This window comes from Nakaseomyces glabratus, chromosome J (assembly GCF_010111755.1).
Source record: "Nakaseomyces glabratus chromosome J, complete sequence".
NCBI lineage: Eukaryota > Fungi > Ascomycota > Saccharomycetes > Saccharomycetales > Saccharomycetaceae > Nakaseomyces > Nakaseomyces glabratus.
The window spans coordinates 684,697-703,427 of record NC_088960.1 but is presented as its reverse complement, the minus strand read 5'-3'; the positions used below and the strand labels follow the sequence as shown (position 1 = coordinate 703,427).

The window sequence follows — 18,731 nt, the reverse complement described above, 5'->3', positions numbered from 1 at the left end:
ATATTTTTCAATAAGAGTGATTAAGAATGAGTTTCAGTGGTCTCAAGCACTCGATTACACAGTACTTGGAAGAGATACCAAGCCAAGTGCAAACAAGACTGTATAAATCCCCGGCTACATGCTTGGCTATTTACAGACTTCTGCCGACACTGGCAAAGTTTTTCATAATGACAGTTATATTCAATGATAAAGATATATCATTACGTGACCTGGATCGTTGGGTTAAATCGAACGGCAAGCTACAATTTCAAGAGGCTATCAAGTCAATGAAATCTTTACATTTGCTGATACCGACAAGGGTAAATGGGCAACTTTTAATCAACTTGAATCCAACATTTAGAGAAAGTTTCAGAAATGCGTTAACAGGTGGTGAAGTGAACAACTCATTTGGTATTGTAGTTGATGAAGATAGACTCGACACCGTGGTAAACTTAGCTGTCCTAGATGAATATGCAGCAACGAAATGGGAGACAATTTTACATTTTATGGTCGGTACTCCAATGGCAAAAATGCCATCGGAAAATGTTCTTAATCTATTAAAACATAGCAAATTAATGGAAGAAGTTCCCGACTCCTCTGAGTTTATGATTACTAATGAAGGTTTTCAATTCCTTCTACAGGAAGTTAACTCACAAATCTGGTCATTACTTTTACAGTATCTGAAACTAGCCGAATCATTGCATATGGACCCAGTTCATGTCTTGAACTTTATCTTTATGCTAGGTGCTTTAGAGACTGGAAAGGCATATAGCACAGAAAACCTCAGCGAAACTCAATTAAAAATGCTTCTCGATATGAGAGATTATGGTCTAGTGTTTCAAAAAACAAGTAATCCTAATATATTCTATCCGACACGGTTGGCACAAATGTTGACGTCAGATACTAAGAGCATGAGAACAGCATCTGGTGCTATGGAGAGTGTTCTAAACAAACCTGACGATGCGGCAAAATCAACGGATGACAAATATGATTCATTGGAAGGTAAAGCTGAGGATATACAAGATGGTGCTCTGATTATTGAAACCAACTTCAAACTATACTCATACTGCAACTCACCCTTACAGATAGCTATTCTAAGTTTATTTGTGCATTTGAAATCTAGATTTGCTAATATGGTGGCTGGTCAAATTACAAGAGAATCTATCAGAAGAGCTTTAATCAATGGTATCACTGCTGATCAGGTAATTGCTTATTTAGAATCTCATGCGCATCCTCAGATGAGAAGATTAGCTGAGGAAAAACTGCAAAAGAAATTAGAACTAGATCCCAACTGTAAAGATCCCTTGCAAGTGCTACCCCCAACCGTCGTCGATCAAATTAAATTATGGCAACTAGAATTAGATAGAGTGTTAACGTATGAAGGTTCTCTATACATTGACTTTGATACAGCACAAGATTTCAATATGCTCTGTAAATATGCACAGGATATTGGCGCTCTACTATGGAAAGATGATAGGAAGAGAAAACTATTTGTTTCTAGAGAGGGTAATGCTCAAGTTCTAGAGTATGCAAAAAGGAAAATCAAAAAGAAGGAAGAATAAACCGAGCAACGGTAGAACCTACTGCATTAATTGTTTACTATTAAATACCATTACATTCAGAGTCAGATAAAGCTGTTATTGAGACGGTCTACTTGCACATCTATTTGCACTAACGACTGCCTAAAATATTACCCGGCTCAAGTGTTTACCATCTTAACCAGTTGTGGAACCCTTAAAAATATTGCATTCATTCCAATCACAAGAGTGACCTGGCTGATCGCTCAAATATCTAGCATATATAAACGGCATCAATATTAGATACTTATCGAATATCATATAATTTACAATAACAACTGTGACTGAGCTTTTGTTCTTTCTGAAATTGTACAGTTTTCATGATTTTAGCAAGTGTCTTGAAAGCCTTTCAAGGACTTCAAACAGGGTTGCAACACTCTTACCAAGATGGCTCTCCTAGCTGTCCAATCAATCTACCACTATCTTGTGGAAATGAAACAGCAATATCTGATCTATGCTGTTTTGAGTATCCTGGAGGAATTTTACTTATGACTCAGTTCTGGAACTATGCACCATCAAAACCTAATTTGAATAGAACAGAACTTGAAGAAGAACTGGGTCCTGTTGATTCTTTTACAATTCATGGACTCTGGCCAGATGACTGTATGGGCGGATACCCCCAATTTTGTAAAAGAGACCTGTTTATTGATGATGTAGACTACCTTCTCAAATCAGATGCCTTCAACAATGACGATACTTTACCTATACAAGGAGAAGAACTACTTAACAATTTGAACAAATACTGGAAGAGTAATAATGGAAACCATGAATCACTATGGATTCATGAATATAATAAGCACGGCACTTGCCTAAGTACTCTCCAACCACAATGCTATAGCAGATGGAATCCTACTACAAGTCAAAAGGGTCCCAAGTACTACAAAAAAAAAGCAGTATATGATTACTTCCGTATATCGTATGATCTATTTCAGAAGTTAAATACTTATGAAATGCTTGCAAAACATAATATTACACCTAGTAATGACACTAGTTACACTAAATCAGAAATTCTATCTGCTTTGAGTTCGGAGTTCCAAGGTACGCAAGCTCACATCAATTGCAATTCCCAAAATGCATTAACAGAGGTCTGGTACTATCATCAACTCAATGGCTCAATATTAAATGAAGATTTCATTCCTTTAGATCCTTTGAGATCAATGTCAAGGTGCAAAGACCAAGGCATAAAATATTATCCAAAGGGCTATCAACGGAGAGATAACAGAGGCCCCAACAAAAAACCGATATCAAGGGGGACAATTAGGATAAGCCAATATGGTGGCTTTTTGATAAAGACAGGGAGGTGGATGAAAAGAGGCACACCCGCAAATTTTGAATTGATAGAATCAAAATACGGTAACTATTTATTGAAATCCAGAATGGGTTATTGTACAGTTCACAATGATAAGTCCCAGCTGGACTGCTCTAGTAGATCGCCAGATTATGCAACCCAGTTTGATTACAATGAAGAAAAGGGTATCTTGGGCTATTCAGGATCTTTTGAGTGGGGCGCTGAAAGTGCACCAAAAAATGGAAGAACTTCCCGTTCCGTTGTGTTTGCAGTATCGAACGAGAAAAATAGCAATCTCAAATACAAATTTCAATTGAAATTCAACCGGAAGTAAATAAATTGATGCAATCAATATTATGCGCACAAATTCACTATTTATAATTTAATTCGTTACAAATAAATTAACCAACACTTCTGTAATGTGGATCCGTTATTTGCATTAATCTTGTAGTGCTATCATCATAATTGGAGAAAATTCTATTGTTTCGATTAATATTCGTGTCTGGTTCAAATGACCTTATAGGATATTCATCCCATCGTCTTTTTAAACCATTGTTAAATATCGGATCCGAGAAATCCTTCTTAGTGGTATTTGATCTGATGTCCTGATATGCTTGGAATTTATCGTGACTATTAATAAACCACTCTAACCTATCAAATCTCCTCTCCATCTCATTATATTTTCTTTGTAACTCTGAGTTCATATATCTTTCTTGCTCTAACGCCCTTCTCAATTCTCTTATGCTCTCTTGTTGCCCGTCAATTATTCTCTTCATGACCTTCATATCATCATATATCATTTGATTCCTGGATTCATCAGAATTTGTACGTAAACTTTGTTCTATAGCTACATCGGAAGCCCCAGTTCGTAACTGCTCTCGAAGTTTTGCATCAATGGTTGTTGGGCGCTCATTAGCAAAATGATCAAATTTCCGAATTGGAGAGCTATTTGGGTAAGGTTTTCTAGAAAATTCATTTGTATTTGTCTCCTGCGAAAGCAGATTTGATATTTGTTTCTTTGACTCTAAGTATTCTTTTCGAATATGATTTAACGTATCATCCTTGAGAGCGTCATCTCGCAGATTAGAAATAGGACCAACCACCATCTTTTAATTTATGCAAATCTTATTAAGAAGAAGAGTGGCTGTATAATGTTATGAACAAATCCACACTAAAATGTTATAACTATATAATTAGCTAGTTAAGTAATATACATTGACACTATTTATTGTGATGAGTTATCCATACAATTTTTAATGGCGCGAAACGCGTGAGTGAGTCCTCCTTTGAAAACAAACTAGGTCACATGACCAGCTTGCTTGGAATAACCATGTATTGGATAACAAAGAAATGTGCTCAAACTCCATTTTAAAGCATTGTTAGTTATATTTTTTAAAATGCAATCCATCTGCAAATGTCGAGCAGTTATTAAATTGATGAATTTATGGCTGTGATTTAGGTTTATTTAGTCGAAATGCAATATATGTATATATAATTAAAAATATATCCACGATATTATGCTGGCTTAAGCTACTGTTGTTGAATGCTCAAGAATAGTTGTAGATTTTCGAGAAGTGTGGGATTATTTGAGTTTAAGAATGCTTGATATTCTTGGGAACCCATTTGTGTTTCTAAGAATTGCATCGTTTGAGAGATGAAATCTCTGAGGCTTATGTTATGTGTGGGGTCATTATTCTTGACTAGTTGATGATATCTTAACTGTTCACAACTGATAGGATAAAATTCTAGAGATTGCTCTGTGACGATATCGTTCAAATGATACTTTTCACAATCGCCATCATTTGTCTCCTTTATTTCTTCTAGCATTTCAATCCAGATTGATGCAATCGCTGGAAATTCGCCAATTACTGACACTAACCCAGTTCTTAAAAGACTTGATAAGCCCAGAATATGAACCTTTTTCTGTTTTGGGTCGTATACATCCTTAAAACAGACGACCCATACAGAAATAAACTTACGTACAACGTCGTCATAACTCATATCACTGGAAACCAGTTTTCTTTCAGTCACCGGCAATTGCATATTTTGTTCCATCAAGGGCAAATTAGAATGATAGCTTGTCAAGAAATTCATTACAGCACTAGGGTTAACGTATGTGATTCTGGAAATTACTTGAAGAACTTGCAAGCATTGATAACTTGATAATGCTTCCTCAAGAAGTACTGCATCAAATAGGGCAATAAATATACCATTACTGTAAAAATTTTCTATCAATAATGATTCATTGTTAGACTCATTACAAAGGGTTAAAATTTCCCAAATTTCGAGAACCAATTGGAAGGAGTCTTCTCTTAACTTTAATAGGTACTGAGATAGCTTTCTGAAAACTTCTGCAACTGATGGATGTGCAAAAAATTGAGATGGTTCCAAAAGCAATGCATAACTCTTGATAATTTCTAAAAGGGTAGGTAGTATTTCGGTATGACACTCAACTGCTGAACTAACATAAGGCAAAAACTCTGTAAATCTTGTATCCAGTTGCTGTTTTTCAGGAGAATAATTCTGTAACAGCACACTCCATAGTTCAAAACCATCTTCGTTCAATAGTTGGTAATCTTTGGATGACGGATTACAGGATGTCATAACAATTGGTATTGAGATTTCCCACGTCATATAGGAAAATGCTCCTAACGAGGTAGCCAAATGTCTTAACAATCTCAGCAGGGAATTGCACAAGATCGACTCTGTGGTTTCATTGGTGGCTACGTTCCAAAGGTTAGGCACGATTTGAAGAATTTCAATCAGCATATCTTGGCCTATGAGAGATTTTGTTTGTATAATTAAATCACTCATTGTATTCAAAACGTAAAGCCTAGTTTCTGTCAAGGAAACTGATGGTAAAATTTTTCTTAATAACAAAGAAGCAACTGAATTTAAATATGGTTCAAAGTTATCTTTATTAAAATTCCAATCATCCAGCATGGTCCTTAGCGATTGTACTACAGTAAGTAATACAACTTTGTCCTCTTCCGTAGCCAACATTTCAGCGAAAAATTTGTAGCACAGATTCTTACTTTCTTCAGAACATTTCACTATCGACCATTCATTGATAATTAATGCAACTCTCCTTCTAATAATTTTTAATCTTTCTCCTGGTGTGTTAGATCCGGCCGCTTCTGGCAAGAAGACTGTAGGCAAAAGTCTGTCGAAGTCAACCATTTCACTAACTGCAGATGCACTTAATTGGAAAGCGGCATAGATGGCGTCCTTCCTTAAGAAGTCCTCCAAAGAATCGGATAATGTACTGGCTGATGTTTCAATCTTATTTAAGAGATAGGAAGCCAACAATTCAGGAAATGTATTGATTAAATCTTGAAAGAAGTTTTCTGCGCAAGGCCTTATTTGATATTCGTAACTCGAAGCCATCTGCTCGTTTATCCATTCTTCCGGATCCATAAACCAGTTGTCTAATTCAGTAGCTCTCAACTTCAAATACCACTCCATCAATGTGTCCACCATCTTTTTAATAAGATTTTCATTTAAATACTCATTGTTAATCTTAGTGATTGCTGCATCAATGTTGGGTTTATCACTCCTGGCTTTAATAGTGACAGCACCCTTTTTAGATACAAAATTGATAACTCTTTTTATTATCATAATGCCCCTAATAGCAACTTGTTCCCAGAAATCTCCTGTTACATCCGGATTTTCTTGGTATACAAACTGAGCTTTGTTAAGTAGGAAACTGGTGTAGGAAATTAAAATTTGTGATGAACTTGGTATCAAGATAAAATTAGCAGGCGATGCGGTAACTAAGTTAAAATACAGCTTTCCAAAGCATTTGATAAACTTCTCGTAAAGATCAAACTTTTTGAAATTTTCATGGTTAGCAATGAGAACATCGAAATGGGTAATTGAAAGTTTCATAAATTCACAAACAGTTTCATCTCTTTGTGGGTATTCATAACCATCAGAAACCATTCTTCTTAATACTTTTAAAGCCAAGTATGAGATCTGTAATTTAGATAGAATGTCTCCGTCAGCAACGTTAGAATGCGTCCATTCATCGAATGACTCCAAATAAATACGAACAACTAGTGAAAATATCAAAGGTATTTTACTTTGCATTGCTGGTCTGCACCTTCCAATACGGGCACTTCCCAAGATTTTGATTATCTGATTCAAGTGCATCAATATATTATGTGTTTGAATTTCTTTCCTGTGGTTAATGTTAAGCAGTTGCTCGATTGACTCAAAAAGATTTGGCCATTCTACAGGGAAATCAATACGAGAAATACGAGCTGTTGCTTGTGCATTTTGGATACAGAGTTGATTATTCTGCTCATCCACCACATCAAATAATCTTTTCCTAATAGACGCCTTTTCATCCTTTCCGATGCTATTAATTCTTGTCGCCCTCCAATACTTCTCAACACCATTTTTAAACTGTATAACAGCTAGCCACCGTACATGCAAGCCATTTGATAAGTCCAAGTATATTGATTGCAAAAGAAAGTGGAAGCCAGGCTGGGTTTCCCATGCCTTCAATTGTGATTCGGCCATCCTCTGTCTTTCGGTACCCATATGCTGCATGTCACTAGCCTGCTGTAGTACTTCAACTAGGTTTAGTTCAGTTAACATAATCCCTGACATATTGAGTTTATTTTTTCACTATATGGTTTATGCAAAAGATTTATCAAATGTCTTTAGTACAAATTTCAATACCAGACAAAATCACCAACTTACTGGTCCTCTGAAGTACTAAATCGTATGTTTGCTAAAGGTTCCCTTATTACAGCTCTATCTCTGTTTCTGGTGCCGTTTTTCTTTCCTATTTGGACCTTGACTTTAAAGCTGAAGCACAGCGTACCCACAGTTAATAAGAATAATATGATATTCCACAATTGTGTCCTCGAAAGGTGAGTACTTCTAGAAATCTTTGTTAATCTAACAGATGGTACCCGACTAATGAATTTATTTTTTTAACTTAGCAATTTTTGAAGCTCATCGGAATTGTTAGCTCTTTTTTCCATCCTTCTTGTAAATGTAGTTTTTTACAGACACGATAGCCGGGTAAAGTGTTTTGGCATTTTACTTTTCATTTTTATTAAGTGAAAACTGTTTAAAGAGCCACTTCTGCTAGCGATGGGGCAATTAAATAATACTGCCAGTATGCCTTTCGAACCGTATAACTGCAAAAATTATATTTAGGCAATACTAGTTTAAGTGCTGCATATTGTTGCTGTGAAATAATAAGCTTATTGTGAGAGAAATAGGGACTGCTTCAAAAAGTTCAGCGAAGACGAACAATAAATAAGATAATGGATTCATTTGAAGCACGTTTGCAGTTTATCCAAGTTATTAAGAACTTACAGAAAAGTCTAAACGTTTCAAAGGAAGATACAGATGGAACCTTGGGAATAGGTCTAGGGTCAGGTCAATCCAGTGGGGCGAACTCTGTATCGCATAGTGGTAGTTATTCTAATATACAGGAACTGGACGATACCACAATTGGCACGCAAGTATCGAAGTCAATGTCAGATCCACTACAATTTTACTTGAAGCATTATGCACATCACTATGAGGACTTCCACCAGTGTCTTTTTGACACAGGTTTAAAGATGGACCCATTGCATAGACTGAATATTGTGATATTCTACTACCAAATTATATTAGCGCTTGTCGCAGAGATGAAGAAACGCAAACTAGACACCAGCAGTCTTCAAGCTACTGTTGTGTATGAACATCTAATACCGTCCATGCCACGCATATTTGAAATATGTCTACCGAAGGATGATTGGAAGGCACTCTCCAACTTGAAATCATGCACAGATATATACTACAACCTTCTTCGGTTATTAAAAACACTACCGGGGTACCAGCTCGAGATGTCGCCTGAAGAAATGACACTATCTGAATATACAATGGATTCTGAGGAAGTAATACAGGCGATGACTCAACCCACATCTGAATTAGACTGGAAAACGATAGCAAACGATGATAAGCCGCAGAACGTAAGCCAGTCTATACTGTGGACCCGTGAGCTATTGAATGATAGAATGATTAAGAAGTATGTAGTGTTCAAAACCTTTGTCACCAACGGTGTTTGCAACCTAAAGAACTCACACAATAGCAGCACGAGTAACAACAACGTGAGCAATATACTACACAGAATGGAGAACGATAGAGAGAGACACAAGCGACAAAAGGAGAACAACTGGGTTGTCGAACGTGTTTCACAGTCTATGCTGGATGAGAATGAATTCAAAGCAGCATGGAACTCAATTACTTCCCTTCCATCACTATCAAGAAGCGACCAAAAGGATATACGACAATTGCATACAATAGCCAGAGGAAGCTACTTGATTTAACAACTGAAACTATAGAACAAGCAAGCATATATCTTCTACAAGCATTCCAAAAATTTATTTGGTACCCAATTTTTTTTTTTGTCTGTAAGCTTTCTGGGAATAACACTTTGAAAGGGCTGGGGATAAAAACAAGATATTCACCAAAAAGTATATAGATCAAAAAAAAACTTGATATGGAGAACAAAGTATAAAGGTATGAATACTGTTCTATCGCCATCCCCCCCCTTCCCTCCAGCATACGCATCTATGTCTCTAAGTATATAAACGATTACATTCCATTCAGTGTGTAACTGCATACAAATATGGACAACATGCAAGATACAGTGTACCAGTTTTCGGATCAAATTTTTACTCCTCTGCGGAGGTTTCGTGGATCTGAATCTTTTCGACTTCTCAGATGAAACCCAAAACCCGATCCCGGTATCGGAAGCAAGTGCCGATTCCGAAGAATCTTTAAAATAGAAATTGAAATTTTCTCTCAAAATGAAAACAAAAAATCAAATGAAATTCTGAAAATTTTATGGTTGTGGTGTTAGGTCTTAAGTTTCCTGCAGTTCTAGGCTGGGGGAATTTTCAGCTTCAGCGATTTCTCGAGTAAAAACTACGATGAGTAAAGTGTGATTATGTTAGCCATCTTGATAAGACTGCTCTTGTGGGATTTGTTATTCTGCCAGAACATAGTTAGATTTGTAAGTTATATTAGGTTAGGAAACTATAGTTATTTGATTTGATCTAACACTTACGTTACGGCAAGAGGGAACTACAAGAGAGCTAGATAACCTGTGATCCAGAGAGCTTTAGTGATTGTCATTGCAGGCTTTACGAAAAGAAGAATATATACTCGTATATTCTAGAGTACTGCACTATAACACTGTCTTTTCCACGGCCCTACTGCAACAACCATCTACTACCAGATAAAAACAATCATACAACAAGGACCGATCCAAAATACACAGAACTAGAATGCAATCACCGGAGAAACCAGGAAGGAGAAGAAGACCTCCATTGTTTACACTGTCTACTGATAGTAGCATAAACACTTCAAACAGGTCAAACAGAGCGGAAAATGAGAGTAGTAATCATGTTAAGTTTCCATTATCCCCACCAAGAGCACATCACCACGAAACTGAGCTAGGAAATGCTAGACTATCTGAAGAACAGGAAAGGAGGCGGGCCTCGACTACCAATATTGCTAATATGCGTAGGAAGCATATCAAAGAGATTAATGTCTACAACACACCAAATCCCAATGACCTTGATGCATTATGCGTTGCAAAATCAAGCACAGAGTTAAACCAGATGAATACTGATAGCAAGGATCCGAATATGATAATCGATGTACTGCCTTCTTTTGAATTCTACAATGTGCTACATAAACACATCCCTCAAGGCAATGTAGACCCCGACATTCATGATTTCCCACCTACTTATCAGGAAGTTCAAACACAAAGATTGCCTGCATTGCAAGGTAGTTCTTCGTCACAATCTGGTTCAGAACTAAATGTAGAAAGCCCTTTAAGAATGAATGGAAGTCAGACTAGTATACATGGCAACTTCCGCAATAGTTCCAGCAATACTCTTCTACCTACAACATCTGGTATATTTGGTGGAAGCTCTTTACAACCTTATTCTACTAGACATTATTCACTTAATCCCAATCAGAACAACCCATTGCACCCGACAGTAAGCGGGAGCACAGCTGTTAATGACAACACCAACATAGAAGACGATGTTAATGACGCCGATAATATAGCAATAGACAAGTTATACTCCTTACCAAAATTTTCGACTCCCTTGGAAATCGACATACGGATAACTAAGCATGTGCCAAAACCGCATGAAAAACCAGAGGAAGAATCTGTCCTGAAGGAATTTACTTCTGGTGACATTATTCATGGCTACTGTGTTATCGAAAACAGATCAACACAACCATTAAAATTTGAAATGTTTTATGTAACATTGGAAGCCTACATTTCTATAGTAGATAAACAGAAGGGTAAGAGAACAATCAAAAGATTTTTGAGAATGGTTGACATGAGTGCAAGCTGGTCTTATTCCAGTATGCAAGTAAGTTCTGGGATCGAATATGTACCGGGAGATGTTGACTTTGATGATTCTATTTTAGGGTTAAGCAATAGCAGAACTTTTTTACCTAAGACAAAATACAAGAAATATTTCATGTTTAAAATTCCAGATCAACTGTTAGATGTCACATGTAGACAAGAAATATTTCCTCATTGTTCTCTGCCACCTAGTTTGGGTATCGACAAATGGAAGGATAACGGGAAATATTCAATCATTAAAGTTAATAATGTTTTGGGGTGTGGCCATTTGGGTACAAAGGGTTCACCAATTCTTACTAATGACATAACCGATGAAAACTTGTCAATAAATTATACTATTGATGCTAAAATAGTCGGTAAAGAGAAGAAAACATCAAAGCTAAACATCATGAGAGAAAGAGAGTATAATTTGAGAGTTGTACCATTCGGATTCAACACACCATCACCAGTGCAATCGAATTTAAGAAGTAAGTCACAATTAAAAGAATTAAAGAGACTTCTCAATGAAAGAATTGCTGCATTAGAAAGAGTATTTGAAAGACTAAAAAAGAACGAACCAATACAAAATGCTGATATTTATGGTACTGATATTAGCGGAACAATAGACTCAGAGACAGACCTAGATGTACGAGAACACTTAGAAAGAAAACTCAACCAACTTCATGTAAGAAACCGTATCGAAGAAAGTGACAGTTGGTCTGGGCTGAAAAGGATGAGTCAGCCCGATAACCTAGTAGAATCAGAACTCAGATATCAAATCAAGTCCAGGAAGTTGAATTCTGGTACCAACATAGCCAACAGTTTATTTTCTGGTTTTAAAAGTTCATCGTCGATGAGTTCCTTGAAATCGAGTTCATCTTCAAGTAACTCTGAAACTGGCAAAATCTTAGATGGCTCCTCTTCTCATTTGAAAAAACACTTGAAACACTCGGATAAAACTGGACTAATCACACTGAGTACAACTATCCCCACAAAGGCAGTTAAGTATTGGTCTCCTTCATTATTTAGAAAAACGAATACATTTGAATCGAAGAATAAGCATGATCAAGAGAACTGGGTCAGACTAATCGACTTGTTATCTGAGGAGGAAAAAACTCCTTTAGAGAATGTCAATGTTAAACTAAAATGCTTTGTGTCGAATAATGGGCCAATTCATCAACCACCTGGTATTCAAATCATTACAACTTCTTTGATCTGCATAACAGCTAGCTCTGATAATTCCATTCCTATTCAGTTAAGTTCAAAGCTATTATACAACGAAGAGAATGTCACCACCTTAAAGAAAACTTTCACAGATTACAACAAGAAGATAACCGAATACAAAGCATTATTCGAAGAAAACGAGGAAAAACTTAACATCCTTTATCATGGAAACTCAATGTTATCACAAACCAATAGAGGATTGAAATTTACTGATTTCATCCCTACGAATCTTCATAACGATGTAGAGAGTTTGATGGAATTACATGTTGATGTAACTGAACTTCACCAAGTTTTCAGAAAGCAATCCTTTTTTACAAAGTCCACCAGTTCAAATGACTCTTACTTCAACTTTTCGTTGTCCAGCAGTGAGACTATAGGAAACAATGCTAGTTCTCCTTCTGAAATAATTGATGCAAATAATTCACCTAAGCCAACCAAAAGCGAAACTTCAGCAAGTGGTTGGAGAAGCACCGGTAAATTTACCTTTGAAAGAGATGTTAATGTTCACCTCTCTTTAGATCCACATATGAAAGAAACTCTTCCTCCGAATTTTGAGAGTTGTCTATGCACCAGGTTTTATGTTGTGAGGGTGTGCATAAAATTTGACCACCATATCGGAACAGCTACATTAGATATTCCTGTTTCAGTTAAAAGGATAACCACTTGAATCTGTGTTATATAGATCAGCATTACGAATACCATATAATAATATTACGATTACATAATAGAAACGTGCATTATATAGTACATATAGATTATAGAATAATTTTGTACTATAAAACTATTCATCAAAAGAAAACATATTAAATATTCTTATAATAAAATATCAGAGCTTATTGTCTATATACAGTAGTTTGTTTTTTGAAATATAAATTATATTGGCTAAGTCTACCAAGTTATTATGCTTGGCAATTTCAGGAGAATATCTTAGACCTTAACACCCCAATGAATAGCACATACCCCAAAAGTCAAACTTTCATATCCAACGGATTTGAATCCAGCCTTCTCTATCATTGATTTGAAAGTCTCTTGATCAGGGAATCTTTCGATAGACTCCACCAGGTACTCATATGAGTTATAATCATTTGCAACTATGGATCCCATAACAGGCAGCAACTTTGCCCATTGTTGGTAAGCCAGGTCCATTACTGGATTTTCAATCTTTGAGAATTCTAAACAGTAGAAAATACCACCTGGCTTTAAAACTCTATAAGCGGCATTTAAACCCGCTTGGATGTTTGTGAAATTTCTAATACCGAAGGAAATGGTGTACACGTCCTTTGAGTCTGAAGGAATCTTATCCAAGACTTCACCATTTTGTACCATGAAATTAACCCTTGGATCGTTATAGTATTTTTTGTTTTCCATAGCACGCTTCTCTCCCTCTTTCAACATATCAGGGTTGATATCAACGACATCCATGGTGGACTCTGTGTCGTGGAATTTCTCTTCAGCGTAATCAAGAAGACCAAAGGCAATATCACCGGAGCCACCAGCCACATCTATAAAGTTTAGAGGTTCAGTAGAGTTGGGACGTTTGCCTGCATCTAGCTTATGAATAAAGTGATCCTTCCAGCATCTATGGATACCAAGCGACATCACATCATTCATCAAATCGTATTTCGAAGCTACCGAACTGAAAACATCCCCGACCAATTTCTCTTTCTCTTCAACTGGAACAGTTTTAGATCCAAAATGGGTAGTATTATTACTCTGAGTCGAATTCCATGCACATAGCTTGATATTTGAAGTCAACCGTCTGGCTGCAATTGCCGAACGTCTAGTCAAAAACATATTAACACTCTACCCGGTGGTTCAATTACAAAATAATTTGTAGTTTTGATGCTAAATCTAACAATGTAGAAATCGATAGCATGTTGAAGACTAAAACCCTCCACTTCTCAATGCTCCCCATAACTTAAACGCAACTCCCTTCGTTATCTCTCGCTCTTACAATGCTTCGCTCATGTTCTCACTCATCGACAATTTCACCTTCCCTTCGTTTTTCCCTCGTTTTTGCCAATATTTTCGTGTGGAGCTCTCTCTTTCAACTCTCGCCCGCGGACTCCATCAATTCAGAATTTGCCGGATTCGAAAAGTATATAAGCATCGAAGCTTTGAAATTATCTACCAAGAAAACTTATTGTTTCTGATCTCTTTGCATTATAACAGCTAGTAACATTTTGTGAGTGTCATCATATAGAATTGGTATGTACACACTAATTCGGTTGTGATTTCTATGAGTTTTAAGAAGTTAGCTAGTTTTGAATCATTTTGCTGACTCTTTTATTCAAATGCATAAAAGACAACACAAAAGTATAGAACTGAAATAATTACTTAGAGTTTATTGTCATATTACCATTTCCCCTTTGTTTGAGTTTTCCTGCCTTCAAGACTTTACTTTTCAATTCTTACTAACTTTCAATCTGTCGCTAATTGCCTCGATGTTTTTGTTGATCGTGGAATACTTTATTTTTTGTTGCCTTTAATTGCCTGATATCGATATATGCTTGATTTTTGTTTTTTGTTTTAATGTGATCACACTCGGCGGCTATTTACCAGTTTCCCCCCTGCAAGACGATGTACTGATCGGCGGCTAATTTTCAGTTTTTCTTTGAGATCTCGGGGACCCTTTTTTAGACGAAAATGTTTGAAATTTTCATTTCTGCTGAGACTCAAATTATATAATGGTTAACGAATACCATGTGCCAAGACTTTTTAAAAGAAATTTTTTTGAAGGAACTCGGGGTCATATCATACGTTATGTGTGAGTAGGATTTGCATAACCACTTGGACAAACTGTTTGTTGGCTAATCAAAATTTATGCTCTATCTTCTTACGCGTTAATTGTTTTTTTCTGATGTTTTTTATTTTTGTTTTTTTTTTTTAGATTTTTTGTTATTGTTGTGGTCTCATTTTTGAATTTTTGTCCATCGTTCTTTTTACATGTGTACATCCACCTTAGAAGGAAGAGTAAGAGGGGAAGGGGTAGGGGGATTAGAGTTGTTCTTGTCACACAACAGGGCCCGAAGAAGAGCTGATACGCTTAAAGAAAACTGAAAAAAAAATACTTGAATTGATTTTACCTATTAACTTTTATAATGAAAGTTGCCGTCTTATTTTTTTTACGTGTATGACAAGTAGGACAATTTTTTGGTGTTATTTTATTGGTTACCCTATTATTACGCTGTCCTCTTTTCCTTAATTTGAAGCACAGAAAATCACAATAATCAGATTGCTGAATCTGGGGGACGGGGAAAACTAAATAATATAGAATAGGAGAAAGACGTACGGTACTTTCTCTTATTTAGAATTGCCCTTCGAGCTTTTTTCTTGATCTTCTTGTTTAATTTTAGTTTAGATTCCTTTTTTTTTTTTTTTTTTCGTGAGCATCGAAGTTTCTTGATCTGTTTCGTTAATTGTGTTTTCTCGATGTTTCTCTTTTGAGCCAAGAATTCCGATCATTTTGTTAACAAGAACCAATTTGAGATGAGTATTTCGCTCATATAAAATATACGTTCGATGGTATTGAATATAATATTCTCGTCATCTTGTTGTGGGAAATAAATAAGCATATCAGGTGGTGATATCTAAAATAGATTTGATGGGGATCAAAACTAATTAGATACAAAGGTGGGAGATAAACAACAATAAAGCTATAAAAAAAAAGTGTGGTAAGGTTACAAATAATAAGAAATCGATATCATCAGTAGAATAAATAATTAAAGAACAAGAACAATTGAGAGTTTGTTAATAAAGACGGAACTATAAAACTATTATAACATAAAAACTTGGTGATGAGTAGGTTGGAGGTACCGAAAAGGCGATCGAGAGTACAAAAAACAGACGGAGTTAGTTCTGAATACCTTAGAGCTGCTCAATCTTTGGATCAGGAGGTTCAAAATGTTAAAAATCTAAAAAGACTCTCTATTGGATCGATAGATTTGATTACAGACCCAGAATTAAATGTTACAGTAACAGGAACCGAACGCGAAGACACGTCATATGATGCAGATTTGAGCAATGGATCATTTACTGAAGAAGATGACACAACGACAGAAATTGATGGAAGTGATGCTGACGAAACATCAGCAAGCATTGATCGCACAAGGGTAGAATATCTGACCTCATATGATAACACACAAGAGAGTTCAAATGAGAGTCCGAAAGGTGTTGCTAGAACTCGATCACTTAATTTAAATTATCATGCCAATAGCAATTCAGATATATCTATAAAAGAAAGAACTTTAAGAGGATCGCGAAGCCTCTCCAATTTGAAAAAGCCTAAAAATGAAGAACAGTCAGTTAGTGACAAATTATTTTGGGTGCCTGCAAATCAACATCCAAACGTAAAACCTGAGAATTACCTGGAATTGGTTAAAGAGACATTGAATAAAATCCGAGATATAAATACAGATGGAAAAGAAAAATCTGAGAACAACTCAGAGGAAGAGGTGTCAAACAAAGAGAACATCAACGAAAATGGTCGATTGCGTGGCTCTATAGTAAGAAGACCTTCAAAACTAAGAAAGTCATATACAGAGTTTAGTTCAGAAGATCTGGAATTACTGGACAAAGCTTTGTCGAATAATAGGATTATATCAACAAGAAATACAACAAATTCAAAGAGGTTGTCACTAAAAGAAATCACCAATGAGCTAGTCAAACATAGTAACAAAGCTGGACTTACCGATGACAATGCAGTTACATTAGCTCGTACATTAAGTATAGCAAGTAGTGTAACCAACCAAAATGAAACGGGCAGAAATGATCAGTCAAATACTGAACAACAAAAACAATCAGAAGATGCTGATGATGACACTTTTGCTACTGCAGTTGTTGGCAACTCGCATTCATTAGCATCGAATACATCATCTCTTAGAAGAAGTAAGTTCAATACATATAGAGTAAAAGCAGGACAACAAAGGGGTATTTCAAGAAGTAATTATATTGATAGCACAAATCGTACCGATAACCTAATTGCAAGACATACCTGGGAGACTCCATTGAAGGATTCTTATGATGAACATTCAACTTCTTACCACAATAAGCAGCACAGTATTTTGGATTCGAATATTCCTGTAGTTACAACAGTGAGTGATGATAACCATGATATATCAGGTAGTTCTTTTTCACAGGATAGTAGTATGGTGTCATCCGATTCGACATCAAACAGTATTTTAAACAGACCCGAACACTCTTACTCATATGTATCAGAGAAATTAGACCGCGAGATAGAAAAAACTGATCAGTTCTCTAATTTAGGCTCCAGCGAAAATAAGATAGATGAGCCAACGGTGGATACTAAAAGGCCCTCGTTAGAGCATAGAATAACTGGTGCAACAGAAATAAAAGATAAGAATCTAGAACAATCAGCTATTTCGAATCATCAAACAATTCAGAAGAACACGTTTATTGAGAAAAAAGAACGTTTAGATAAAAAAATATCAAATCTATTCAAGAGAAAAAAGGGCAAAAAAACTGACAATGTTTTAGAGGCTGATGTCCCTCTAGAAAAGGACAATTGCTATGACATTATTTCTAGTGAGTCACAAGAGGAAATTGGGAATGTAATTCCGCGCACGACTTCTCCAGAATCCATAAGAGGTGGTTCTTTGATTAGTTTTACAAATTCAGCAGATGATATAGATGTCAAATCGTATCAATCGGATAATCAACAACGTCGTTTATCAGACGAAGTTGTTGAGTATGTTCAAGAGTTAGAGGAGGACTCTAGAGAATTGTCCGGAAGTGATATCTTCAACGATCTGAATGATGAATACAATAGACATTTGGAGTATTCTATTGATAATTCTAATGAAAGCGTATCAATTAATCAATCATACTCATTGCATACAGATGAACCAAACAAAGTAGGTAAACCAAAGAAATTAACATTTGATGATGTAAAGAAACCTGAAAGGGCAAACGCACCAATGGAATTTACTGATAGTGCATTTGGATTTCCATTACCTCCATTAACAATTTCGACTGTAATTATGTGTGACCACAGATTGGGTATTAATGTTGAGCGTGCAATCTATAGGTTAAGCCATTTAAAACTAAGCGAGACGAACAGGGAATTGCGTCAACAAGTTCTTTTAAGTAATTTTATGTATGCTTATTTGAATTTGGTTGAGCATACATTATCTGTTGAAGAAGCTGAACAAGATAAGCAATCTACATCATCGCCAGACAACAAGGTAGTTGAGCTTGAGGGCTCTAATTACAATACAGCTCACAATCAATCAGATGGTACAATTTTGATTCCTGAGTTACAATAATCCGT

At 36.0% G+C, this 18,731-nt stretch overlaps 8 protein-coding genes across 8 annotated transcripts; 5 read left to right on the top strand and 3 right to left on the bottom strand.

The window, feature by feature from the left end:
• Positions 1 to 26: 26 nt before the first annotated feature.
• TFB2 (TFIIH/NER complex subunit TFB2) lies at positions 27 to 1,541 on the top strand (the record flags this gene model as incomplete). Its single annotated transcript, XM_448003.1, has 1 exon — positions 27 to 1,541. One exon carries the CDS (start codon positions 27 to 29, stop codon positions 1,539 to 1,541), a length of 1,515 nt encoding a protein of 504 aa, XP_448003.1.
• Positions 1,542 to 1,876: 335 nt separating this feature from the next.
• RNY1 (ribonuclease T2) lies at positions 1,877 to 3,178 on the top strand (the record flags this gene model as incomplete). Its single annotated transcript, XM_448002.1, has 1 exon — positions 1,877 to 3,178. The coding sequence occupies one exon, from the start codon at positions 1,877 to 1,879 to the stop codon at positions 3,176 to 3,178; it is 1,302 nt and encodes a 433-aa protein (XP_448002.1).
• Positions 3,179 to 3,245: 67 nt separating this feature from the next.
• On the bottom strand, positions 3,246 to 3,950 carry SPC29 (Spc29p; the record flags this gene model as incomplete). The annotated part of the gene is made up of 1 exon (XM_448001.1): positions 3,246 to 3,950. One exon carries the CDS (start codon positions 3,948 to 3,950, stop codon positions 3,246 to 3,248), a length of 705 nt encoding a protein of 234 aa, XP_448001.1.
• A 424-nt stretch (positions 3,951 to 4,374) lies between these two features.
• Positions 4,375 to 7,458, bottom strand: KAP120 (karyopherin KAP120; the record flags this gene model as incomplete). The annotated part of the gene is made up of 1 exon (XM_448000.1): positions 4,375 to 7,458. The coding sequence occupies one exon, from the start codon at positions 7,456 to 7,458 to the stop codon at positions 4,375 to 4,377; it is 3,084 nt and encodes a 1,027-aa protein (XP_448000.1).
• A 668-nt stretch (positions 7,459 to 8,126) lies between these two features.
• Positions 8,127 to 9,176, top strand: CTK3 (Ctk3p; the record flags this gene model as incomplete). Its single annotated transcript, XM_447999.1, has 1 exon — positions 8,127 to 9,176. The coding sequence occupies one exon, from the start codon at positions 8,127 to 8,129 to the stop codon at positions 9,174 to 9,176; it is 1,050 nt and encodes a 349-aa protein (XP_447999.1).
• Positions 9,177 to 10,139: 963 nt separating this feature from the next.
• Positions 10,140 to 13,109, top strand: BUL2 (ubiquitin-ubiquitin ligase BUL2; the record flags this gene model as incomplete). The annotated part of the gene is made up of 1 exon (XM_447998.1): positions 10,140 to 13,109. One exon carries the CDS (start codon positions 10,140 to 10,142, stop codon positions 13,107 to 13,109), a length of 2,970 nt encoding a protein of 989 aa, XP_447998.1.
• A 260-nt stretch (positions 13,110 to 13,369) lies between these two features.
• Positions 13,370 to 14,236, bottom strand: COQ5 (2-hexaprenyl-6-methoxy-1,4-benzoquinone methyltransferase; the record flags this gene model as incomplete). The annotated part of the gene is made up of 1 exon (XM_447997.1): positions 13,370 to 14,236. The coding sequence occupies one exon, from the start codon at positions 14,234 to 14,236 to the stop codon at positions 13,370 to 13,372; it is 867 nt and encodes a 288-aa protein (XP_447997.1).
• A 2,003-nt stretch (positions 14,237 to 16,239) lies between these two features.
• On the top strand, positions 16,240 to 18,726 carry ZDS2 (Zds2p; the record flags this gene model as incomplete). Its single annotated transcript, XM_447996.1, has 1 exon — positions 16,240 to 18,726. The coding sequence occupies one exon, from the start codon at positions 16,240 to 16,242 to the stop codon at positions 18,724 to 18,726; it is 2,487 nt and encodes an 828-aa protein (XP_447996.1).
• Between the last annotated feature and the right edge of the window lie 5 nt (positions 18,727 to 18,731).